This window comes from Aspergillus sclerotioniger (assembly GCF_003184525.1).
Source record: "Aspergillus sclerotioniger CBS 115572 chromosome Unknown BO94scaffold_3, whole genome shotgun sequence".
NCBI lineage: Eukaryota > Fungi > Ascomycota > Eurotiomycetes > Eurotiales > Aspergillaceae > Aspergillus > Aspergillus sclerotioniger.
This window is the reverse complement of record NW_020290993.1, coordinates 284290-297572: the sequence shown is the minus strand read 5'-3', so window position 1 is coordinate 297572 and position 13283 is coordinate 284290. Positions and strand designations below refer to the sequence as shown.

The 13283-nt window shown below is 31.2% G+C and overlaps 1 protein-coding gene across 1 annotated transcript; it reads left to right on the top strand.

Annotated features, from left to right (window-relative positions):
• Window positions 1-12558: 12558 nt before the first annotated feature.
• On the top strand, window positions 12559-13283 carry BO94DRAFT_530880 (uncharacterized protein). The gene is made up of 3 exons (XM_025610773.1): window positions 12559-12688; window positions 12739-13147; window positions 13194-13283. The coding sequence occupies exons 1-2, from the start codon at window positions 12602-12604 to the stop codon at window positions 13054-13056; spliced, it is 405 nt and encodes a 134-aa protein (XP_025471753.1). The 5' UTR covers window positions 12559-12601; the 3' UTR covers window positions 13057-13147; window positions 13194-13283.

The window sequence follows — 13283 nt, the reverse complement described above, 5'->3', positions numbered from 1 at the left end:
TATCCTAATATAGTTTAAAATAAAGACAAACTATTAGATAAAGAGTATAATATACTGCTTGAAGACCTTAAATCTAGTAAAAAGAGATTCAGTGAGATACCCGATATCCTTAAAAAACCTTTATCAGAATTTAATAAACTCTGTTCATCGCAGCAAGACAAGGACAAGAAGAACTAAAAGAATGATTAAGAAAATGTTACTTATTAATTAGACCGTATCTTAAAGAAGATCTCGGAGAATCCAGCATGATTCTGTCTAAAGCTTAAGATAATTATACAGTATTGTTTATATTAGGATTTGAAATATTGGAAATCATGGAATAAGACTTGGAAATAATATCTATAGAGATGTTCTTATTATCTAGAAGTTTGTTTAACATGTGGATGAGATAATACAGACTATTATTACTAGTTATCAGAGATTAATCAGAAAGTAAACATTGCAGGAACGGAGTCTTGATATGATAAACCATATCTATATATTTATTTTAAAGAAAGTAGAGGTTATTAGAGATATGATAAACTCTCTTGGCTCATGTGCTATATGAATACATGCTTAATATACCATGATTAAAAGTACATTATTAACTACTGATCTAGGGTACTGGAAGTGATTAGGACTAAGACAAGTTACTATCTATGTAATATCTTTGGATGCGCGTGTAAAGGATATTAAAGACACCCTTACCACAGATTAATATATTAGCTGGCATGTTTTAATGATTAGTATATAATATACTATATAGTAAAGATAGAAGGCTCGAGATTTTTAAAAAGACACTCACAGCAGTTAGAACCTAACTAGCTAGAACAGTAATTAGTAGTTACAGAGTTAGGACCATATCTGAAGATTCAAGCAGTCATATTAAATTAACTAGCCCAAGTACTAGTAGATTCTGGAGTAACTAGGAACTTTATATACCCTGGATTCATGTAATAACTTAAGATACTTAGATAACAGAAAATAAAATCTAAACCAATCACAAAACTAAACAGAGAGAATTTAGGAACTTTTACATTAATAATTAAGTCAGGACTGGTATCTATAACTGTAAAGAATCACTATAAGTATATAGACTTCAACGTGATATCTTTAAAATAGTATAATATTATATTAAGGATTCTATAACTCAGGAATCATAACTTACAGATTGATTAGAAGACTGAGAGTCTCTAATTCATGAATTATGATTACCCAAGATAACACCAGCAAGGACTAGATATAGGGTCTAGATCCGTACAGCCCGTTACTCAGCATAGAGCTGAAGCAAGGACTAAGCAATCTAATAAGGGAAGGTTAAGATTGCCATGAAAGCCTAACGCGCCAGGTATCAGAGATAACTTAGAGGAAAATAACATCTCAAGTATAGTTATATAAGTAATAACAGTAATTAAGTCATTACAGAGAGATCGGTTTATGGAATTATCAGAATAAATATTAATAATAACAGAAGAGTACCGCGAGTACAGCATTAATAGCTCTAATATAGAGATCAAGATGACTGTCCAGGAACTAGAAGATTTATAGAAACTTCTAGCTATGATTAAGAGTAATATACAGATTCCACCATAGTATAAGAGATTTGAGGACTTGTTCAAGTAGCTAGAGTAACCTGAATTATCTCAGCACAGAAAGCATGACCACACTATTTCTATAGAGAAAGAAAAGTCACTGGTATGTAGAAAGATTTATCTAATATCTGAAAGGAAATCGCAGGCATTATAGGAATATATTGATAACCAGCTAGCTAAAGATAATATCAGATCTTCAAAATCACTAGCAGGATATGGAGTCTTATTTGTACTGAAAAAAGACAGTAGTTTACAGCTATATATGAATTATCAGCCACTAAATGCTATCATAATCAAGAATCAGCACCCATTATCTTTGATTTTAGAAATATAAAACAAGATATAAGAAATAAAGTGGTTCACCAAACTTGATATCATGGATGTATATTATCATATACACATTATAGAAGATAAAGAATGGAAAACCGCGTTCAGAACAAAGTATAAATACTTTAAGTACTTGATTATACTATTTAGACTTACTAACACACCAGTGTTATTTTAGTAATATATTAATAAAGTTCTTAGAGAATATCTTGACAGATTTATAATCACTTATTTAAATAATATATTAATCTTTTTAAAGACTGAGAAAGAACACATAAGACATATAAGACTAGTTTTATATAAACTATATCTATATTAATTATAATATAAGTTAAAGAAGTATAAATTCTATATACAGAAGACAGAATTCTTAGAATATTAGATATTTACAGAGAGAATCTATACTGAGCGAGCAAAAGTGCAAGTCATACAGAATTAACCTTAATCTAGAAATCTGAAAGAACTACAGTAGTTTATCAGATTAATTAATTATTATTAATAATTTGTAGACAGATACACTATCTACATAATACTACTCTTCAAGCTTATAAAGAAGTTGAAAAAGTACTAGTAGAAAGAACCACAGTAGAGTACGTTTGAAGATATTAAGCAGTAACTTACTATATCACTAGTACTAGTACAGCACGATCTAGAGAAAGAAATAATTATTAAAATCAATATATCAAACTATACTGTTAATATGCATATAACGCAACCCGGAGAAGATAGAAAGCTAAGACTGATTATATTTTATTTAAGAAAGTTAGTTCAAGCAGAACTCAACTACGACATTCATAACAAGAAATTACTAGTTATAATAATAACATTCAAGCAGTGGAGGGTCTATCTTAAAAAAGTAAAGTACACCATTATTATAAAGATAGACCATAAGAACTTAACCTACTTTATAATAATCAAAGAGTTGACCAGAAGGCAGGCACGATGGACTAAGATTTTATTATAATATAACTTCAGAATTATATACTACAAGAAAGTAGAAAATAAACACGCAAATACACTGAACCGCAGGCCAGACTATGAATTAAGTAGAAAGATTATCAAACTAGCCATCCTGAAGCGAAACACGGATGGGTTGATTAGCTATAATAAGACTAATTTAACAGCAATATTGGAAATAGGCAGCAATCTAATTAAGTGATTAGCTGAAGGCATAAAAAATAATAAAATACTTTAAGAAATAAGTAAGAACTTACTAGATAAGATTATTATTAATAAAAATAGACTAGTGTACTTTTACAGATTAATCTTTGTACTAACTATAATGAAAATAAAGATTATGGCTAAATACTATGATAAACCACTTAAGAATCATCTAGAAGTGGAAAAGATAACTAAATTAATCATGAGAAATTACTATATCCCGAATCTCAGACAAAAAATACGTGATTATGTTAAACAATATAAAACTTATATTAGAAATAAGCCTGTGAGATACCAACCCTACAGATAAATATAAGTACAGGAGGCGCCACAACAGTTATAAAAATAGATAATAATTAACTTTATTAATCTACTACCGAAATCAGAAGGATTTAATATTATCACGGTTATCACTGATCATCTCACCAAATATATCTATCTTATATCAAGCAAGATAATAATAACAGCAATACAGATAGTAGAACTATTTCTAGAAAATATTATTGCATACTATAAAATACCAAAGTACATCATATCGGATTAAGACAAGTTATTTATCTCAAAGTTCTGAAGATTACTTACAGATCTCATAAGAATAAAAGAATAAATAATAATGGCTTACCACCTGCAGACAAATAAACAAACAGAAAGGATTAATCAGATAATTAAATAATATCTAAGACACTACGTGAACTACCAGTAAAATAATTAAATAAATCTATTACTAATAATACAGTTTTTATACAACAATACCAGTCACTCAACCATTAGAGTCTCACTGTTCTATACTAATTACAGATATTATCTAAAGTTTCTAAAAACACCATTAAAAAGATAGCAAGTTACTGATATAACTAAGAATATTATTATATTTATAGAAAACATACATCTACAGTTATTTCAAGACATTAAGTTCATAAACTTATATAATAAGATATACTACAATCACAGACACAGAAGGAAACCTAACCTTAAAAGAAAAAAGAAGATATTCTTACTCCGCAGAAACATCAAGACAAAATAACCAAGTCAGAAGCTTGACTATTACAAGCTAGGACTATTTATTATTAAAGATAAAAAGGGACTGGTTAATTACAAGTTAAGGTTACCAAAATCAATAAACAGAATTTATCCAGTATTTCATATCTCATTATTAGAACCTGCACCAAAGAACGCTAAAATCACAGAAAATATGGAGATTGATGATAACACAGAGAAAGAATACAAAGTCAAAAAGATCCTAGACTATAAGAAGATTAATAATAGATCAAAGTATCTAGTAAAATGGATAGGGTATAATACCTCAGAAAACACATGGAAACCTATCGAGAATTTGACAGGCTGTCACCAGCTTGTGGAGCAGTACCACTGACAGACAGGTCAAAGTTCGCCCAGAACAAAGAAAAACCAACCAACTGAGTCAGACTAGGAGTGTCTGACGCAGCGGCAAGTTAAGCAGCGTCATGTTCGTCAGCCAGACGCTCTAGCTCTCGAAGATCCTCAGCGCTTGGGAGATCCTCCTCATCCAGCCACTCCAACACAGTCGAATCATGATCCAACATCCGCTCACCACGATCTTTTAAAAACTGCTATTACTTGAACAAGCGAGCCACTTTGGCAGCAATACAGGCCTGTTCAGCAAGGGCCTCAGCAAGTTCGTTTTACACATCTGATTAATTATGTTTTAAATCATTTTACTTCTTATCACTGTAAAATCATTTTTCACATTTTCAGCCATAACAAGTATAGACAGCACAATTTCAGCTCTTCAAATCCATAATACAAGAAATACCTCTCAGAAAACAATATTCACAGGAACTTTCAGTGATAAAACTGTTATCATAAATCTTATTAGACTGACAGATACATTCCTTCATCTAATCACGATTAGCACAACGACGAGACATGATGGACCATCATAGAAAAAAGAGAAATTAAGAAAACTCAACCAACACAGGAGAAACACGTACCTTTATATCTCTTAAGAATAAGAAACCTTGAAGAAGGAAGAGTGATGTTACAGACCCCTGCTAGCCAGGTTACTAGCAGAAACAGACTCATCAGGTAGAAAGGTAACAACCAGAAAGGACTCGGGCAGCCAGTAACTCTTATTAAGTAAGATCCTGGTTGGGATAACACCCGAGGCAGCGCTGTGTCATGTGACTATCTACCATCAGATCTACCATCAAGGGTATACGATATGGTATACAGAATCCAGGAACATGATTGGATCAACCCTTGATCTATCCTGAATGGTATATGAAATGGTATACAAAGGATAGGATATAAGGATACTCTTTCATGTACTTAGCTAGTTCTGTTCTTCGTGCTCAATTTTAACTGTCTTTAAGTAACCTATATTTTGGTAGAAGCTTAGTGACAATACTCGTCCGCACTTACTTACGGATAGCTGCGCGGCACTATCTGGCCTTACTTCTCTTCTTCTGTTCAGATCAAGTCACCTTTAGATAGTCAACAACCTGACTACCTTTGATTCAGTTCACAAGGTACGTATCGGAACGGGAGCTAAGCTAACAGGAACAGGGAGAAGCGATCCTAGGGTTTGACAAATAAGCTGTATAACTTCAACATAAAATGATAAGAGAATCAGTAAACCAGTGGATCTATATCTTAATATAATAGCCAGCCAGATTACCAAGCTAATAACAGAAGGTCAGTACAACCTAGGAGCTTGGGATACGAAGATCCCTATAGGCCGAAGCCCATGAAGCTGGATGCAGCACAGCATCAGACTCAACAGACTCAAGTATTTAAGGAGGAACTCGAACAGCACAAACAAGACTGCTTGTGCTTTAGCTGCAGCAAAGCAAGTCACTAGTTAAAGAACTATAGTCAGAAACAGTAACAGCCTCAGAAGCAATTGAGGGCTACGCACCAGGATCAAGGCAGAGAAGTCTATAATATTATTACTATTTAATACAAAGTTTAGACAAAATCTGTAATACAGATATTAAATAATAAGAAACTATATATTATTTAGTATGGTTAGCTGTCAGAGAATAAAATATATTATGATTAATTAAGATAACAAGCCATACTGGATAAATCAACAGTATTATCTAGTTAATAAAAGGATTAATAATTATCTATATTATTAATTTAGACTATAAAAGTTAATAATAATAATTATAAACTAGTTTTAAGAAACAACTATCCCAGTATAGTTTAAAATAAGAATAAACTATTAGATAAAAAGTATAGTACACTACTTAAAGGCCTTAAATCTAGTAAGAAAAGACTTAGCAAGATACCTAATATCTTTAAAAAATCTTTATCAAAAATTAGTAAACTTTGTTTATTACAGTAAGATAAGAATAAGAAGAACTAGAAGAATGATTAAAAAAATATTACTTATTAATTAGACTATATTTTAAAAGAGATCTTAGAGAATTTAGCATGATTCTGCCTAGAGCTTAAGATAATTATACAGCATTATCCACATTGGGATTTAAAATGTTAGAAATCATGAAATAAGACTTAAAAATAATATCTACAGAGATATCCTTATTACCCAGAAGTTTGTTTAACATATGGACAAGATAACACGGATTATTATTACCAGCTATTAAAGATTAACTAAAAGATAAATATTACTAGAATAGAGTCTTAATATAATAAATCATGTTTGTATATTTATTTTAAAGAAAGTAGAGATTATTAAAGATATAATAAACTTTCTTGGCTTGTGTACTATACAAACACATGCTTAATATATTATGATTGGAAGTATATTACTAACTATTAACTTAAGATACTGGAAGTGGTTAGGACTAAGACAAGCCACTGTTTATATAATATCTTTAAATACGTGTGTAAAGAGTACCAGAAATACTTTTATTATAGATTAATATATTAACTAGCATATTTTAATAATCAGTATATAATATATTATACAGTAAAGATAAAAGATTCAAGATTTTTAAAAAGATACTTACAGTAGTTAAAACCTAATTAACCAGAATAGTAATTAGTAGTTACAGAATCAGGATTATATCTAAAGATTTAAGCAGTCATATTAGATTAATCAGCCCAAGTACTAGTAGATTCTGGAATAACCAGAAACTTTATGTACCCGGGATTTATATAACAGCTTAGAATACTTAGACAATAAAAAGAAGAATCTAAACTAATTATAGAACTAAATAAAGAGAATTTAAAAACTCTTATATTAATAATTAAGTTAAAAACTGTATTTATAACTGTAAAGAATCATTACAAGTGTATAGACTTTAACATGATATTTTTAAAATAGTATAATATTATGTTAGGGATTTTATGACTTAGAAATCATAATTTACAGATTAATTAAAAGACTGAGAGTCTCTAATTCATAAATTATGATTGCCCAAGATAATACCAGCAAGAACTAGATATAAGATCTGGATCTGTATAGCCTGCTACTTAATAAGGAGTTGAAACAAGGATTAAGTAATTTAGTAAGAGAAGGTTAAGATTATTATAAAAGCCTAACATGCCAGGTATTAGAGATAACTTAGAGGAAAATAACATCTTAAGTATAGTTATATAAGTAATAACAGTAATTAAGTCATTATAAAAAGATTGGCTTATAGAATTATCAAAATAGGTATTAATAATAATAGAAGAGTACTACAAGTATAGTATTAACAGCTCTAATATAAAGATTAAGATAATTATTTAGAGATTAGAAGATTCATGGAAACTTCTAGCTATAGTCAAGAATAACATACAGATTTTACTATAATATAAGAGATTTAAGAACTTATTCAAGTAATTAGAATAACTTGAATTATCTCAGCACGGAAAGCATAATCATATTATTTTTATAAAGAAAGAAAAGTTATTAATATATAAAAAGATTTACTTAATATCTAAAAAAAAATTGCAGATATTACAAGAATATATTAATAATTAACTAATTAAAGATAATATTAGGCCTTCAAAGTCACTAGTAAGATATAAAGTCTTATTTATATTAAAAAAAAACAGCAGTTTACAGCTATATATGGATTATCAGCCATTAAATATTATTATAATCAAGGATTAACACCTGTTATCTTTGATTTTGGAAATCTAAGATAAAATATAAGAAATAAAGTAGTTTATTAAACTCAATATCACGGATGTATATTATCATATATATATTATAAAAGATAAAGAATGGAAAACTATATTTAGAATAAAGTATAGATACTTTAAGTACTTGATTATACTATTTAGGCTTACTAACGCACCAGCATTATTTTAGTAATATATTAATAAAATTCTTAGAAAATATCTTGACAGGTTTATGATTACTTATCTAGATAATATATTGATCTTCTTGAAAACTAAGAAAGAATATATAAAATATATAAGACTAGTTCTATATAAACTATATCTATATTAATTATAATATAAACTAAAAAAGTATAAATTCTATATACAGAAAACAGAGTTTCTAGAATACTGGATATCTACAGAGAGAATCTATATTAAATAAGCTAAAGTATAAGCCATACAGGATTAATCTTAACCTAGAAATCTGAAAGAACTATAGCAGTTTATTAGATTAATTAACTATTATTAATAATTTGTGGACGGATACACTATCTATATAACACCATTCTTCAAGCTTATAAAGAAATTAAAAAAATATCTATAAAAAGAACCACAGCAGAGCATGTTTAAAAATATTAAACAGTAACTTACTATATTATTAGTACTAGTATAGCACAATCTAGAGAAAGAAACAACTATTAAAATCAACATATCAGACTACACTGTTGGTATGCGTATAACACAACCCGGAGAAGACAGAAAGCCAAGACTGATTATATTTTATTTAAGAAAGTTAGTTTAAGTAAAACTCAACTATGACATTCATAATAAGAAATTACTAGTTATAGTAGTAGCGTTCAAGCAGTGGAAGGTCTATCTTAAAAGAGTAAAGTATACTATTATTATAAAGATAGACTATAAGAACTTAATCTACTTCACAATAATCAAAGAGTTGACCAGAAGATAAGCATGATAGGCTGAGATTCTGTCATAATATAACTTCAGAATTATATACTATAAGAAAATAGAGAATAGATATACAGATACACTAAGCCACAAGCCAGACTATGAATTAGATAAAAAGATTATTAAACCAGCCATTCTGAAACAAAATACAAATAAGTCAATCAGCTATAATAAGACTAATTTAATAATAATATTAAAAATAGATAATAATCTAATCAAGCAATTAGCTGAAGATATAAAAAATAATAAAATACTTTAAAAAATAAGCAAGGACTTACCAGACAAGATTATTATTAATAAAGATAGATTAGCACACTTTCACGGATTAATCTTTATATTAATTATAATAAGAACAGAGATTGTGACTAGACACTATAATAGACCGCTTAAGAGTTATCTAAAAGTTAAAAAGATAACTAAACTAATTATAAGGAATTACTATATTCCAAATCTCAGATAGAAAATATATAATTATATTAAATAATACAAGACTTATATCAGAAATAAGCTTATAAGATATTAATTCTATAGATAAATATAAGTACAGAAGGCGCTATAACAGTTATAGAAATAGATAATAATTGATTTTATTAATTTACTACCAAAATTAGAAGGGTTTAACACTATTACGGTCATTACTAATTATCTTATTAAATATATTTATCTTATATTAAACAAGATGATAATAATAGTAATACAGATAATAAAACTGTTTTTAAAAAATATTATTATATACTATAAGATACTAAAGTACATTATATCAGATCAAGACAAATTATTTATCTTAAAATTCTAAAGATTACTTGCAGATCTTATAAAAATAAAAGAATAAATAATAATAGCTTACCACCCGCAGACGAATAAGCAAATAGAAAGGATTAATTAAGTAATTAAATAATATCTAAAACACTATATAAACTACTAGTAGGATGATTAGATAAACCTGTTACTGATAGTATAATTCTTATATAATAATACCAGTTACTTAATTATTAGAGTCTTACTGTTTTATATTAATTACAGATATTATTTGAGATTTCTAAAAATATTATTAAAGAAGCAGTAAGTTACTGATATAGTCAAGAATATTATTATATTTATAGAAAACATATATCTATAATTATTCTGAGATATTAAGTTTATAAACTTGTATAGCAAGATATATTATAATCATAAATATAGAAAAGAACCTGATTTTAAAAGAGGGGAAAAGATATTCTTACTCTATAAAAATATTAAAATAAAATAACTAAATCAGAAGCTTAACCATCACAAGCTAGGACTATTTATTATTAAAGATAAGAAGAGACTGGTTAACTATAAGTTAAGATTGCTAAAATCAATAAACAGAATTTACCCAGTATTTTATATCTCATTATTGGAACCCGTACCAAAGAACACTAGAATTGTAGAAAATATGGAGATTAATAATAATACAGAATAAGAATATAAAGTTAAAAAGATCCTAGATTACAAGAAGATTAGCAGCAGACCAAAGTATCTGGTAAAATAGGTAGAATATAATATCTCAGAAAACACATGGAAACCTATCAAGAATTTAACAGACTGTTACCAGCTTGTGGAGCAGTACTACTAACAGACAGGTCGAAGTTTGCCCAGAAAGAAGAGGAACCAACTAACTGAGTCAGACTAGGAGTATCTGACACAGCGGCAAGTTGAGCAGTATTGTATTTATTAATCAGATACTCTAGCTCTTAGAGATCCTCGGTGCTTGGAGGATCCTTATCATTCAGTTATTCCAACACATTTGAGTCATGATCTAATATCTAACCACCATAATCTTTCAGAAATCTGTAATGTTTTCACAACTGCTTCATTTTCATAAATAATAGCTCAATCTACTCTTCAGTCTCTTCAATCTCCTAAGCTATCTTTTCTTTATCATGTTAAAGCTTATCCTACTCAGAATCACTGTGAAATCATTTTTCACACTTTCAGCCACAACGAGTGCAGGCCGCACAATTTCGGTTTTTGGAATCCATGAAACAAGAAAAACTGTAGGAATCGCACCAAGTACAAGGAAAGTCAACCTGGATACCGTTACAAACAATCCGGTCAGTCTGCTGACAGTACTCCTTGTAATGATTACGCAGAGGCATGATGATCCATCTTAAAGGAAAAAAGAGACTAAAAAGACTCAAGCCGACCTGGACGAGGAACACGCACCTTTATGTTCTTGAGGACAAGAACCTCAAAGGAGGGGAGATGGTATTACAGACCCCTGCTAGCTAAACAACTAGTAAGACAGGTATGTCAGGCAGAAGGCCACATCTGGACGGAAGGGGACTCTTATCAAGGAAGATCCTAACCTGAACCATCAGGCAACACGGATCACGTGACCATGGTATATAGATAAGCATGTGATATATAACATATTATCATGGTCTATAATTACCAAGTGGGTATACGATAGACCTGATAGTATACAGAATGGTATACGGGGAACAGATATATAAGGACACTCCTTCACGTACTTAGCTAGTTCTGTTCTTCGTGCTCAATTAACATTGTCTTTAAGTAACCTACATTTTGGTAGAGCTTAGCGACAATACTTGTCCGCACTTACTTACGGATAGCTGCGCGGCACTATCTGGCCTTACTTCTCTTCTCTTGTTCAGATCAAGTCACCTTTAGATAGTCAACAGCCTGACTACCTTTGATTCAGTTCACAAGGTACGTATCGGAACGGGAGCTAAGCTAACAGGAACAGGGAGAAGCGATCCTAGGGTTTGACAATAAGTCAGGTCAATGATTATCTAAAGAGAACTGGTCCTGAACAGAAGAAGAGAAGTAAGGCCAGATAGTGCCGCGCAGCTATCCATAAGTAAGTATAGATAAGTATTATTATTAAGCTTTATTAAATATATGGTTACTTAAAGACAGTATTATTGAGTATGAAGAACAGAACTAACTAACTATATGAAAGAGTATCCTTATATCCTATTCTTTATATACTATTTTATATACCATTCAGGATAGATTAAAGATCAATCTAATCATGTTTCGGGGTTCCATATACCATATCATATACCCTTAATAGTAGATCTGATGATAGATGGTCACATAACACAGTGCTACCTCGGACGTTACTCCAACCGGGATGTTACTCAATAAGAGTTGCTGATTGCCCGAGTCTTGCCTGGTCATTACTTTCTGCCTGACGGGTCCGCTTCGCTAGTAACCTGGCTAGCAGGGGTCTGTAACAATAATTTAAAATTTTACAGAAATGTTTTAAATTATACTTGATAATAAATATAGCAGTGCTTTATAATAAAGAGCTAGATTTATAATCTGTTAAAATATAAAGCTGAAGAAACTAAGTAATATTAATATAACTAGCTAGGAGGCTTCTGTATACGCGGGATGAAAAGGACAATAACACAGTGGCCAACGTGATGTGGCACGTGACGTGCTTGCCTACTGACCAACCGGCTGTCCGGACAGGATCTAATCAGACTTCCTACTCGTTCTGCTGGCAGTAAACACAAAAAATCATTATTGCCCGATGGCCGCTAATGCCCGCCGTACTGATCAATGGCCTCAGCTTACGCGACACCGTGCAACGCCCGTTCGATTATTTCGCCATCGCCTTCAGACCGACCGTGAGTACCCCGAACCCTGTCTAGCGGAAAAGCGTCTGACTTACTGATAGGATACTCCAAATATCTACGAACGCGTTTTATTTTGCAATTATCCGACAAGGGATCGGACGATACTGCCCGCGAGTGACAGGATCGAGTTCAAGCAGGCACCTGGCGCGGAGGACTTGGAGCTGCCCAGCGCGACACTGCTGGACTGTCATTACCGCCTTGCTGAGATCTTCAATGCGTCTGACATCGACGAGACGATTCACCAGCACTTGCGCCGCTTGGAGAACCTAAAGGACACCGCGGGAGACGAGTTGCGTGCGGACGGGGGGACCGACATTGGGGAAATCTTCAAGGTGGCTCTCTGGGAGAGGATACCGTAGGGTGGCTGTTTTGTGTTGGTTCTACATATCCCTGAGTGTGATCGCCATGCCTTCTCCGGTAGTCCCGATGAGGAACTTGTATTTATTCATATATTCTTATTTCTGCCCGCCGTGTCTGACCCTGGAACCAAAGGATCTTCATATTCCGTTCCTCCCCCCTACCAACCAAACTCCACCAGAGTCCCTTCATCATCAATTACCTTCCCAAACAACTTTCCCAAGTCACC